The 13,963-nt window shown below is 40.4% G+C and overlaps 1 protein-coding gene across 1 annotated transcript in view; it reads left to right on the top strand.

Moving 5' to 3' along the window:
• The window catches only part of dnaaf9 (dynein axonemal assembly factor 9), an 82,183-nt gene that overhangs the window by 23,628 nt on the left and 44,592 nt on the right, over nt 1-13,963 (top strand). Inside the window, exons 15-26 of the mRNA XM_061925135.1 lie at nt 1,993-2,037; nt 2,111-2,156; nt 2,242-2,353; nt 2,436-2,506; nt 2,594-2,641; nt 2,796-2,886; nt 2,958-3,061; nt 3,136-3,279; nt 11,037-11,122; nt 11,231-11,332; nt 11,403-11,523; nt 11,598-11,686. Of these exons, the coding sequence (XP_061781119.1) occupies nt 1,993-2,037; nt 2,111-2,156; nt 2,242-2,353; nt 2,436-2,506; nt 2,594-2,641; nt 2,796-2,886; nt 2,958-3,061; nt 3,136-3,279; nt 11,037-11,122; nt 11,231-11,332; nt 11,403-11,523; nt 11,598-11,686 (1,059 nt within the window). The remainder of the gene's footprint in view (nt 1-1,992; nt 2,038-2,110; nt 2,157-2,241; nt 2,354-2,435; nt 2,507-2,593; nt 2,642-2,795; nt 2,887-2,957; nt 3,062-3,135; nt 3,280-11,036; nt 11,123-11,230; nt 11,333-11,402; nt 11,524-11,597; nt 11,687-13,963) is intronic.

The following is a 13,963-nucleotide window of genomic DNA, read 5'->3' as shown; positions in this document are numbered from 1 at the left end:
AGAAATTTAGGGATTTCAACATCTACGGTCCATAATATCATCAAAAGGTTCAGAGAATCTGGAGAAATCACTCCACGTAAGCGGCATGGCCGGAAACCAACATTGAATGACCGTGACCTTTGATCCCTCAGACGGCACTGTATCAAAAACCGACATCAATCTCTAAAGGATATCACCACATGGGCTCAGGAACACTTCAGAAAACCACTGTCACTAAATACAGTTCGTCGCCACATCTGTAAGTGCAAGTTAAAGCTCTACTATACAAAGCGAAAGCCGTTTATCAACAACATCCAGAAACGCCGCCGGTTCTCTGGGCCCGAGATCATCTAAGATGGACTCATGCAAAGTGGAAAAGTGTTCTGTGGTCTGACAAGTCCACATTTCAAATTGTTTTTGGAAATATTCGACATCGTGTCATCCGGACCAAAGGGGAAGCGAACCATCCAGACTGTTATCGACGCAAAGTTCAAAAGCCAGCATCTGTGATGGTATAGGGGTGCATTAGTGCCAAAGGCATGGGTAACTTACACATCTGTGAAGGCACCATTAATGCTGAAAGGTACATACAGGTTTTGGAACAACATATGCTGCCATCTAAGCGCCGTCTTTTCATGGACGCCCCTGCTTATTTCAGCAAGACAATGCCAAGCCACATTCAGCACGTGTTACAACAGCGTGGCTTCGTAAAAAAAGAGTGCGGGCACTTTCCTGGTCCGTCTGCAGTCCAGATATGTCTCCCATCGAAAATGTGTGGCACATTATGAAGCGTAAAATACGACAGCGGAGACCCCGGACTGTTGAACGACTGAAGCTCTACATAAAACAAGAATGGGAAAGAATTCCACTTTCAAAGCTTCAACAATTAGTTTCCTCAGTTCCCAATCGTTTATTGAGTGTTGTTAAAAGAAAAGGTGATGTAACACAGTGGTGAACATGCCCTTTCCCAACTACTTTGGCACGTGTTGCAGCTATGAAATTCTAAGTTAATTATTATTTGCAAAAAAAAAATTAAGTTTATAAGTTTGAACATCAAATATCTTGTCTTTGTAGGGCATTCAATTGAATATGGTTTGAAAAGGATTTGCAAATCATTGTATTCCGTTTATATTTACATCTAACACAATTTCCCAATTCATATGGAAACGGGGTTTGTATATATGTGTATGTGTGTGTATATATATATATATACATATATATATTTCAGAAGGAAAAAATATATATGTATGTATGTATGTGTAACAATTCTTAATCGATTATAAAAAATCTAAAAAAAAATTTTTTTAAAGTGTTTTTTAAATTAATTTAAAAAAAATTGTAATCAAATTTGAATCGTAACAAACACACACACTCACACAGAAATATGTATGTATTTTTATATATATACATATATATATACATATATATATACTGTACATACATACATACATATATGTACATACATACATACATATATAAGTATATGTATGTATGTATGTATGTATGTATATATATATATATATATATATATATATATACACATATATGTATGTGTGTATATATTATGTATAAGTATGTATATTTATATGTATATATGTGTTTATATATATATATATATCATATATCATATACAGTATATATGATTTAAAAATATATATATATATAAATATATATTTATATATATATATATATGTATATATATATATATACAGTATATATATATATTATTTAATGTATTTTTAATTATATGCTAAAAGCTCACTCCTGTTACTCGAATGAGTCATTTTCGGTTTCGGACCCTTGTACAATAATGGAAAAAAGTTGCCTGAGATGGGTCAATACGCATTTTGAATAGTTCAATATGTGTTTATCAGATTTACAGTTAAAAGAGTTTGTTTGTTTTTGAGAAAGTTACAACAAGCAAATGACACTGATTTGGTGGAATGCCCAAATGCTCATTTAACGATAGAGAAGGTGGTGTTTGTGAGTGTGTGTGATTCTGCTCTCACTCAGATCCAGATGTGAATTTAACATTCAGGCGGCCAATAAGCAGGGAAGGTGGGTGTTCAGCATCCAATCAGCGTTGAGATTTGCAATAAAAAGTCATTTGTTTTGATTTTCTCCTTTTTAGGCTCCTTCCTCTAACTGATGCAGCGAGCCACTTTGTCATTAAAACAGTAAGTGCCATTTAGATTAAATTAATTTAAACCAAGAGGTGTGTGATCCGTTCCCTGGGTCTAGAGTCCTTACTTTCTTCCTCAGGCCTCCATGACGGTCCGTGACATCCCAGACCTGCAAGGCGATGGGGGCAACCTGGGCTCCGTGGTCTTCTCTGAAGCTTTCCTTGAGTCCGTTATCAGTATTCAACACAAAGGTGTGACTTCCCGTTGCTGGTGTTTGCAAGTTCTCTGTGCTTGATGTGGCTTCAACTGTCTCGTGTGTTTCCTCCCCTGCAGATGGCGCCGTGTCCTCAGACAGCTGCTACACCATCCTGACTGCCGCCGTGCCTCGCTATGCCTGCTGGATGGTACGTGTCAGCACTTCTCGGATGTATGCGGACCGTTGGTGGAAGTTGGCTGCGGTTATATGGGTGAAATTGTTGTTTTTGACATAGATGGAAGCTGATGTCAAGCAGTCTGAGCGGACACAACAACTCACAAAGGTAAAATATTATATTACAAGTACAAACGAGCCACTGCATTAGGTACACGAACACAGAGGTTTCAGACGAGATATCATTTTTGATCCAGTGTATTCCACTCTACATAATCAAGTGGTTGACAAGGTCATTTCTACATATTTATGTGCGTGAATAGAATGAGGAAAACACTTGTCTGGGCAGCGCTTTAACCGTAGCGGACGCGGCGTACGTGTTGTCAAGCAGCCATCTGTCAGCGCCTGAAGATGGTAAATATGCACAGTGGCATGGGTATCGACAGTCCTTTAATCGTCAAAGTAACCCTTTTATGTGTTTTCAGGTAAGGTCAGCTTCTTCTCCAGAGGACTGCTGTTTGTCCACTCTCAGTATGGAAGCATCACTCTCTCCCAGGAACACGTCGGCACCATCAGGTTCTATGACCCGGTAAGCAGTCATGTCATATTTTGAGTTCATAAGCCCTGCAAAACCCTCACATTTTATGACCCCCCTTCTAACAGGACCCCAGTGCGGTCTTGTCTCTCTTTGTGGACTACAAGAACAGCCTGCTGCCCCACTTGCCCTTCCCCCTCCACAGCTCTGACCAGTGCCTGGTCTTTGCCCTTCAACCCAGGTCAAAGAGCTACAGGTGCTTCTACTCCAAGGTAACCCCACCACCACCACCTTAAAGGGGATCTGCACTTTTTTTGGAATTTTGCCTATCGTTCACAACCGTTATGAGAGACAAGAACACATGTGTCTTTTTTTTTTAGGATTTTAACAATTATTAAAAACGCTTGGAAGATGTGGCTGATGGGCGCCACCATTGTAGCCTTTAAAAACCTCTAAATCAACTTTAAAACCCTCCATCAACGTTTTATATACACACTGCAAGTAAAGATATAATGTAGTAACAGACACCTTCAAAACAATATGTAATATGTTCAATATACACACTGCAAGTATATATACATATAATGTAGTAACAGACACCTTAATAAAAATATGTAATATGTTTTATATACACACTGCAAGTGTATATATAATGTCGTAACAGACACCTTCATAACAATATGTAATATGTACAATATACACACTGCAAGTATGTGTGTGTATATTGTACATATATATGTAGTAACAGACACCTTCATAGCAATATGTAATATGTACAATATTTACCGTATTTTGATAATTTTACTCATTGCCGGTACGCCGACTAATTTCTTCCGCCCATTGATTACCGTTTCCATAGTAGCGCTCGTCCGACTTCTTGCAAAAAATGTGTGTTCCTACTCTCGAAAACAAAGGCGGATGTGTGATCTAATCATGGGAGAATCAATAACGGACAACTAAGACAACTATTTTTGGACAAATGAGGATTCACAACCTTAACTTTTTGAAGCTGAATATACAGAGGATGAGCTCCTGCTTCGAGAAGTGAGCACAAAGGAAGGGTGAGACGTTGGAGCAGACGGAAGAGAGCAAGGTGAATGTGACTTTGGCGTTGTAAATGTGGAACTTGGAGACATGCTATTTTGACATGTATGGAGTGCTTACCCAAATAAACCGGAAAAAAACGTCCCCAGCCAGCTGGACCAATGCACAACTGTCCATTGAGTGAGTCACACTTTAATATCGATCATGTTACAGGCAGCACGTCATGCTTGTTATTACAACTACAGTACATACGCTGTCTAACTAGCTGTGGACAAAAAAAACATGAAATGTGGGCTAATACTTTACAGATACTTTAAAATGATTGTTCATGTTTTTCAGTCAGTACAGATTGGTGTTCTATCACATTGTGTTGTGCATTACAATCCCAAACGCGTTTTGTGTTGTTGTAGAAGCTAGCTTAGCTCTTTCCGTAGCTAGCTTTTATGGCTAATACCGAAGCATGCCAATGTGTTACTACACTAGAAAAATAGTTCCTCAGTGGTCGCTCTTACAATAACAATGTCGCTGCAGTTTGGTTATTATATAGGTTACGGAACGTAAATGAAGTATTAACGGTTTTTAAATGCATTTTAAAGTGATTTAGTGGTAGAATTGATTGCTCATAATTACCGTATTTTTCGGATTATAAGTCGCAGTTTTTTTCATAGTTTGGCCGGGGGTGTGACATATACTCCGGAGCGATTTATGTGTGAAATTATTAACACATTACCGTAAAATATCAAATAATATTAATTATCTAATTCACGGAAGAGACGAAAAAATGTCAGCAATCGTCACACACACGTCAGCGGTCGTCACACACACGTCAACCAATAGAAGTTATGCGGGGACGGGTCATGGTACAAGTGCATTGTGGGTCATGGCAGAAGTGCATTGTGGGTCATGGGATGCTACCTGCTACTACGTCCGTAGCTATAAAAATGGATCATTTCAACATACGCGGTAACTTATAAAAACTGAGAAGGGCTGAACAAAAATGGCACCGAAAAGGAAATCATATACTGCAGATTACAAGCTGGACGTAGTGAAATATGCAGCAGAGAACGGCAATCGAGCAGCAGAAAGAAAGGAAACGGCGCATATCAGAGGTGACACCGGGGAGGAAGATTTCATGGGATTTATCGATCGGGAGTGACAGATTGTTTGGTAAACTTATAGCATGTTCTATATGTTATAGTTATTTGAATGACTCTTGCCATGATGTGTTGCGTTAACATACCAGGCACGTTCTCAGTTGGTTATTTATGCGTCATATAACGTACACTTATTCAACCTGTTGTTCACTATTCTTTATTTATTTTAAATTGCCTTTCAAATGTCTATTCATGGTGTTGGATTTTATCAAATACATTTCTCCCAAAAATGCGACTTATGCTCCAGTGCGACGTATACATGTTTTTTTCCTTCTTTATTATGCATTTTCGGCCGGTGCGATGTATACTCCGGAGCGACTTATAGTCCGAAAAATACGGTAGCTGCCTTGCTAGCCACTTAGAACGATCCAATTTCTCTGTTAGAATGCGAAAAAATTAAAAAACGTTTGTCTTCTTGTCTCTCATAATGAAATTTCAAAAAAAGTGCAGTTCCCTTTTAAGACTTCCACATGCTGCAACGTAGTAACCATCCTGTACCAAAACGCTAGAGGCACCTTACCTCGAAGGGAGCAAGCACAACTCTCGTTGTCTAGCCAGTCCCTCCAGAAATTTTCCAATTCACATGTTACAGTCATCACATGTATTGCAGCAAATACAGCAAACATTACAGCTGAAGTGTGTGCAAGTCCATTTCCTAATGTTTTCTACAAAAGTAGAGTTTAATTGTCTTTGAATGTTGTCATTCATCCAGGTCATTGTCATCTCAGGGCATTCAATCGATCGCAACTGCGTATAGACTTAGATTGGTCAGATCTAGTTTAGCAGATGGTGCCAAAACCTTAAATGTTTATACTCCAAAACCAGGAGGGTGTGCCTTGGCAAGGATGGTTTCGCCCTATCGTTGTGAGAAAAACTGTTTTTATGCAAACGAGCAATCCTAACTGTCAAAGCCAAACGACAGTCGTTGAAGTGGAATTTCCCTTCATTAGCATTGAGGTATTGTGTGGCAGAATGATCGATGTGGATCGACTACTGCCAGTCCAAAGCAGTCGGAATCCCCCACTTTTTATTCTATTTAATTTTAAACAAATGGCATTCTGATCACCTTCTGTTTCTTTAAGGAATGGTTAAAAGGACAGTGTTGTATGTGGGAGACAGGTGATGTCGCAGAACACATCCTCTGTTCAGGGATGGCTTTTCAACCTTGACATAGATGGCTTTCCTCACTCCTCTTTCGTACCATCCGTCCCCCTGTCCAGAATCTGTACATTGTTGTTCTCAAGGAGTGTTTGGCCTGAAGAGTTTGCCCGTCTATGCGTCGGTTTAGGGGTTATTTTGTTTCCCCAATTATATGAATCAGTGCATTCATCATTACACTGGATAGCATACACCAGATTATTTTTGTGTTTGTGGGTTGTCCGGTCTTTAGGATGCACTAGTCTCTGTCTCAGGGACTGGTCGTAGTCGATCCACAGTGATCGTTTTGCCACACAACACCTCAATGCTAATAAAGGGAAATTACACTTCAACGACTGTCGTTAACATTGACAGTAAGATTGCTCGTTTGCATCAAAACAGTTGTTTTTCTCACTACGATAGGGCGAAACCATTCTTGCCTAGGCACACCCTCCTGGTTTTGGAGTATAAATATTTGGGCTTTTTTGGGAAGAAGCCGACTCGGATGAGAGGCTCAACGTCTTCTAAGACAAACCAAACAGTTCTGTGGCGATCGATTGAATGCCATGAGAACAGTGTTTAATTGTTTTGCACCATGTGCGACCATACTTGCCAACCTTGAGACTTCCGAATTCGGGAGCTTGGGGGGGGGCAGAGTTTGGTGGTAGTGGGGGGTGTATATTGTAGCGTCCCGGAAGAGTTAGGGCTGCAAGGGATTCTGGGTATTTGTTCTGTTGTGTTTATGTTGTGTTACCGTGCAGATGTTCTCCCGAAATGTGTTTGTCATTCTTGTTTGGTGTGGGTTCACAGTGTGGGGCATATTTGTAACAGTGTTAAAGTTGTTTATACGGCCACCCTCAGTGTGACCTGTATGGCTGTTGCTCAAGTATGCATTGAATTCACTTATTAAGTTAAGTTAAAGTACCAGTGATTGTCACACACACGCACACACTAGGTGTGGCAAAATTTGTCCTCTGCATTTGACCCATCCCCTTGTTCACCCCTTGGGAGGTGAGGGGAGCAGTGGGCAGCAGCGGTGCCGCGCCTGGGAATCATTTTGGTGATTTAACCCCCAAATCTAACCCTTGATGCTGAGTGCCAAGCAGGGAGATAATGGGTCCCATTTTTATAGTCTTTGGTATGACTCGACCGGGGTTTGAACTCACAACCTACCGATCTCAGGGCGGACACTCTAACCACTAGGCCACTGAGTAGGTCATGTGTGTGTAAAAGCCGCATATACAAACCCCGTTTCTATATGAGTTAGGAAATTGTGCTAGATGTAAATATAAACGGAATACAATGATTTGCAAATCATTTTCAACCCATATTCAGTTGAATATGCTACAAAGACAACATATTTGATGTTCAAACTACCGTATTTTTCGGAGTATAAGTCGCACCGGAGTATAAGTCGCACCTGCCGAAAATGCATAAAAAAGAAGGAAAAAAACATATATAAGTCGCACTGGAGCCCGGCCAAACTATGAAAAAAACTGCGATTTATAGTCCGAAAAATACGGTAATAAACTTTTTGCAAATAATAATTAACTTTAGAATTTGATGCCAGCAACACGTGACAAAGAAGTTGGGAAAGGTGGCAATAAATACTGATAAAGTTGAGGAATGCTCATCAACTACTTATTTGGAACATCCCACAGGTGAACAGGTGGGTGCCATGATTGGGTATAAAAGTAGATTCCATGAAATGCTCAGTCATTCACAAACAAGGATGGGGCGAGGGTCACCTCTTTGTCAACAAATGCGTGAGCAAATTGTTGAACAGTTTAGGAAAAACCTTTCTCAACCAGCTATTGCAAGGAATTTAGGGATTTCACCATCTACGGTCCGTAATATCTTCAAAGGGTTCAGAGAATCTGGAGAAATCACTGCACGTAAGCAGCTAAGCCCGTGACCTTCGATCCCTCAGGCTGTGCTGCATCAACAAGCGACATCAGTGTGTAAAGGATATTACCACATGGGCTCAGGAACTCTTCAGAAACCCACTGTCAGTAACTACAGTTGGTCGCTACATCTGTAAGTGCAAGTTAAAACTCTCCTATGCAAGGCGAAAACCGTTTATCAACAACATCCAGAAACGCCGTCGGCTTCGCTGGGCCTGAGCTCATCTAAGATGGACTGATACAAAGTGGACAAGTGTTCTGTGGTCTGACGAGTCCACATTTAAAATTGTTTTTGGAAACTGTGGACGTCGTGTCCTCTGGACCAAAGAGGAAAAGAACCATCCGGATTGTTATAGGCGCAAAGTTGAAAAGCCAGCATCTGTGATGGAATGGAGGTGTATTAGTGCTCAAGACATGGGTAACTTACACATCTGTGAAGGCGCCATTAATGCTGAAAAGTACATACAGGTTTTGGAGCAACATATGTTGCCATCCAAGCAACGTTACCATGGACGCCTCTGCTTATTTCAGCAAGACAATGCCAAGCCACGTGTTAAATCAACGTGGCTTCATAGTAAAAGAGTGCGGGTACTAGACTGGCCTGCCTGTCGTCCAGACCTGTCTCCCATTGAAAATGTGTGGCGCATTATGAAGCCTAAAATACCACAACGGAAACCCCCGGACTGTTGAACAACTTAAGCTGTACATCAAGCAAGAATGGGAAATAATTCCACCTGAGAAGCTTAAAAAATGTGTCTCCTCAGTTCCCAAACGTTTACTGAGTGTTGTTAAAAAGAAAGGCTATGTAACACAGTGGTGAACATGCCCTTTCCCAACTACTTTGGCACGTGTTGCAGCCATGAAATTCTAAGTTAATTATTATTTGCAAAAAAAAAAATTAAGTTTATGAGTTCGAACATCAAATATCTTGTCTTTGTAGTGCATTCAATTGAATATGGGTTGAAAAGGATTTGCAAATCATTGTATTCCGTTTATATTTACATCTAACACAATTTCCCAACTCATATGGAAACGGGGTTTGTAATAGGTGACTGGGTCGGCACGCTTTTTGTATGGAGGAAAAGCGTACGTGACGACAGGTTGTAGAAGACGTTAAAGGCAGTGCCTTTAAGGCGCGCCCCCGATATTGTTGTCCGGGTGGAAATCGGTAGAATGGTTCCCCCGGGAGATTTTCGGGAGGGGCACTGAAATTCGCGAGAGTTGGCAAGTATGTGTGCGACAAGGTGGTAAAACTCAAGCAAAGTCATCACTTATCGACAGCAAAACATGCACTGAGGTAGACCCAGCCATGACTGAAGCTGGAACTAAACGATCGAAACCTGAACACCAATCACTTTTATTGCTCTGGAAAGCCTTGTAATGTTGCGAGGAAGTACACTACGGTGCGATATGAGTTTAATTAAATCTGTGAGGCTGCTCGTACCTCAAAAAGCTCATATTTCGAAACCAATGTTACTTGTTGAAATAAATTTAAATTACAGTTTTTCCGGACTACAGAGAGCACCGGTATATTAGCCACACTCACTAATTTAAAAAAATTGTTTTTCCATATATTAGCCGCACTGGACTGTAAGCTACAGCTATATACTTTGCGAAATTAGTTATTTATACAGAAAAACAAGTGTTTATTTACACACCTTAATTATTTTCCAAACGGTGTCTGTAACGGCAGTAAAACGGCTAATCAAACAAAACAGAAGTCATCGTCATGGACCCACTAGCTGCGGAAGCTAGCTCTCCAACCAGCTAAACCGACTCATTAACTGTAAGGTGACGGTTCGAGGTAATTTACTGCAGAAGTTTTTTAAACTGAAACAATACAAAAATAATGCCGTTGTAAGTTAATAATACTAACACAGACACTCGTAAACGTGTTGGCATATTATTTAGTGCTAACAACGCTAGCATCATTATATTACGATAGGACATACAGATATGCATGAAGACACTCCTACAGACATCACACATGGGACGGTTTAGTAAGTAAGAATTGTTTTAGTTATATTGTAAAACTTACTCACAAACATCGCTTGGAGTGATGAATGAAGAATCCATCCACAAGTAGAACTGCTATTGCCGAAAGAGTAAACGGCAGTCCGGTTGAAAAAATAAAAAGCGCTACTAGAAGGACACTGCAGCACCTGCAGAGAGCGAACTCGTCCAAAAGATGGCGCCATAGCACAAAAAATAAGACCCCTTCACTGTATTTGCGTGTTTGTTTTTGGAAAACTTTTTATTATGGCTTCAGTGAAGACCAATCCATAAATTAACCGCATTGTCTTATAAACTGCAAGATCCAAATTGTAGGAAAAAAGTAGCGACTTGTAGTCCGGCATTTACAGTAGTTGTTTTCTGTGGTGGGCCCTCCCAAAACACCTCCATTTCAACATGTAACATGGCTTTTAAATATGCCCTTGAAAAGGAACAACAAACTTTTAAATAAAAAATACAATCGTTTTATAAAGTAGTTGTATAGCATTTACTTTAGAGCGTGTACTTCTACGGTATTTCTTCCCAAGTGCTTCTCCGTCAAACACACCGTCAGCAGCTTCTGTATATTTTCATGGATAAATTTGGCTTTTTTTGATGTTGCATGTTAAACATGGCATTTGTAGCAGGAAGAGCGAGATGGCGTTGCTTCCGCTGGTGTCGTGACACAGTAGCATGATGACGCCTTTTGTGTTCCTTATTATAAGACGCAAAGCCGCACTTTGTCCTCATTAAAATCCTCATTGAATGTGTCAAATGTTTACTACCCACCACTTTTAGGTTTTGCCAGAGTGGCAAAGGACTGAATCTGGACTTGCCGTCCACTCGGTGGACCAGGATCAGTTGACGTGGAGCCACAAAAACATGTATGATTCACTTCTGTCTTCCAATATTGTACCATGCCTAAAAAACATCTAGATGAGTTTTGGAGCACAGATTTCTCAGAGTTGTTTAATTGGAAATGTCTCTCCCAGGCACAGCAGGCTGCAGCAGCTGCATGATGACCAGGAGCCTCCAGTTGCCAAACGTAGAGGCACCCTCAAGACATTACAATCACATCTGCCAGAGCAGGACTTGTTAGTACTCACACAAACATCTCAGTCTTTTGCAATTTCATTTCTCATGGCCTCCATGCACCTGTGTCAGGTTTCTGCAGCACTTTTCCCTGAGCAGCATCGGTGACGAGCCAATATTGTCCGACCATCTGGGGGCCCTCTTCCCTTCCGTAGAGCTGAGCAGAAACTCCAGTAGCCAGGGAGACGCCAAGGTGAGCTTCTGAAGCTGCAACATTTTGTTGCAACATTTTGTTGCTGACATTGTGGTGTTTTCTGGGGGGGAAAGGTCATCATCACCATTCTTAGCGGGGTGCCGGGGAGCCACAAGGAGACACTCTGCAACTTCCTGGTTCGGCTGAACAGAGAATACGGAAGGTAGGGAAATATGTTTTATGGATACTATAACGGTGTTGTATGGTGAAGAAACCGGACACGCTGAGGCTGAGTCCCTCACTGTGGCACTGGGCCACGGACTTCCTGACCAACATGCTCGCAGTTGACAAACAAGAGCAAGGGACATTTTGACTTTGTAATCATTCAAATCCGATGAGATATATGAGATATGTAGAAGTTTGTATATCACCCATTCATTTTCAATAAGGAAAAATCCTGGTAATTCCAGGTAATGCTGGGAACCGGAAAACATGTTGGTTTATATGTCAAGAATGAGTGGAGTGGATGTTGGAACGGTTCAAATTGGGTGACAAATGTGGGAGTTGTAGAACTTTGAAAAATCCCTATTCATTTGAAGGGGAATTTCCTGGAAATTTGGAAAAGCAGGAATTTTGTGAATAATGCCACATAGCACAATTGCCCTGAGTGAACTGAGTGGTTTGGCGTTGGAATTTTGTGAATCAGTCGAAATATGTGGAGGTAGTAACAATTCTTATTAGAGAATAGATGATACAGAAAAACAGTACAACTGGGAAAATAGATCATTTTTCTAGCTTGAAGGTCCTGACTAAGATGAACATACCCATCCATTCATCACCCTCAGCACTGGGATGTGTGCACATCACACTACTGACTTATGGCTGCATTGCTAAATTATATTTCTATTGTGAAGTTTGTGGACGTCACAGCGAGAGAGGGACGCATCACATACAATAATGAGTCCGAGTACAGAGAGGAGGTAAAACATCTGGTGGATTGGTACGAAACCGACAACCTTTGCTTCAACGTAAAGAAGACCAAGGAGAAGATGGTGGGCTTTAGGAAGGTCGGACACCCTCATTATCCTCTGAAAATCGGTGCAGCAGATGTGGAAGTGGTCTCCATTTTCCGGTATCTTGGTTATTATATATCCAGGGACCTTACCTGGAGCCACAACACTTTGTCTGCTCAAGAAGGTCTTTACTTCCTCAGGAAGCTGGGGCATGCTGGCCTAGGGAGCTCCGTCCTTAAGAGCTTCTAAAGATGTTGGTGGAGAGCATAAAGGTGTGGCACAGCAGCTCATTGGCAGAAGAGGTGAAAGCCGCTCAGAAGATCTTAGGTAGCAGCTTTTTACCACCACAGACATCTTCATGAGCAGATGCAGAAAGAGGATGCCACCAAACCTTCCCCTCATTTATTCTTTGACAAAGGCTAAGTAGCGCCTCGTGTCCATTGAGAACAAACGCTGGCTTGACCACCACGCGTATTTAATGGGCGGGCCGTGAGCCGAACATGACGTCAGTAAAATCCAAGCAATACACACAAAAATAGATAGCCTGGCCCTCGGCCAAATTTATTTAACCCAATGTGGCCCCCAAGTCCAAAAGTTTGGGGACCCCTGCACCACAGGAACACGATCTTGTCTATTTATTTATTTATTCAATGTATAATCTTTTACTATGAAGATATGTTAGTTCAGGCCTCGAATTTTAACTTTTTAAGGTCAAGGCCAGTGTTGCTTTAAAGGAGGGCTCATATTTTAGGGCATCAAGGCAAACATTATTTTCTTTCGAGGCAGGACATATATATAATATATATATAAAATAGATACAAATATTGTTCATGTATGAGATTTAGGGCTGCCAAATATGGCCAAAGTAATAATTACGATAATTGTTATCAATTTTGAAATCATGATTACTGATTGTTAAGTAAAGCAGTGTTGGGGTGTGAATGTAATACCATCATGTAATTTGTAATGTCTAATAAAAAGACTATAGATAAACGTTATCCATATATTTAAAGAAAAATATTAGTTTTTTTTATTCTTTAATAATATCAACTTGACAGCTTTTTGTCATTATATCATGCCTTTATCACTATTTTTACATTTTGATACAGGGAGTTTTTTTTATTATATTATTTTTAGGTTATGTACATTTATATGTACATGTAGATGATGTATCGGGACAGATACATTAAGAGTTTGAGCAGAAATATGTCGTATAGGAATTAGCTATACACAATAACACATTAACAAAATGCTATGTCACGTGAATGATTTTTGAAGTAACACCTTTGTGACATGAAAAAAACTCAAGTAATGTAAAAAAAAACATGGTGTTTACTTTTTGATATCAAAATAAAACACAAAGCAGTTTGGCTAATGAAGATGAAGTCTAATAAACAAGCTTTGTTCTCCTCCAACGCCTCCCTAGTGTTTCAGTACAACAGTTTGGCCAACAAAAAAAACCCAGGAGTGATACCTCACACATCGAA

Source organism: Nerophis lumbriciformis, linkage group LG29 (assembly GCF_033978685.3).
Source record: "Nerophis lumbriciformis linkage group LG29, RoL_Nlum_v2.1, whole genome shotgun sequence".
Classification (NCBI taxonomy): domain Eukaryota; kingdom Metazoa; phylum Chordata; class Actinopteri; order Syngnathiformes; family Syngnathidae; genus Nerophis; species Nerophis lumbriciformis.
The sequence above is the reverse complement of the archived record's forward strand: the minus strand, read 5'-3'. Positions and strand labels throughout refer to the sequence as shown.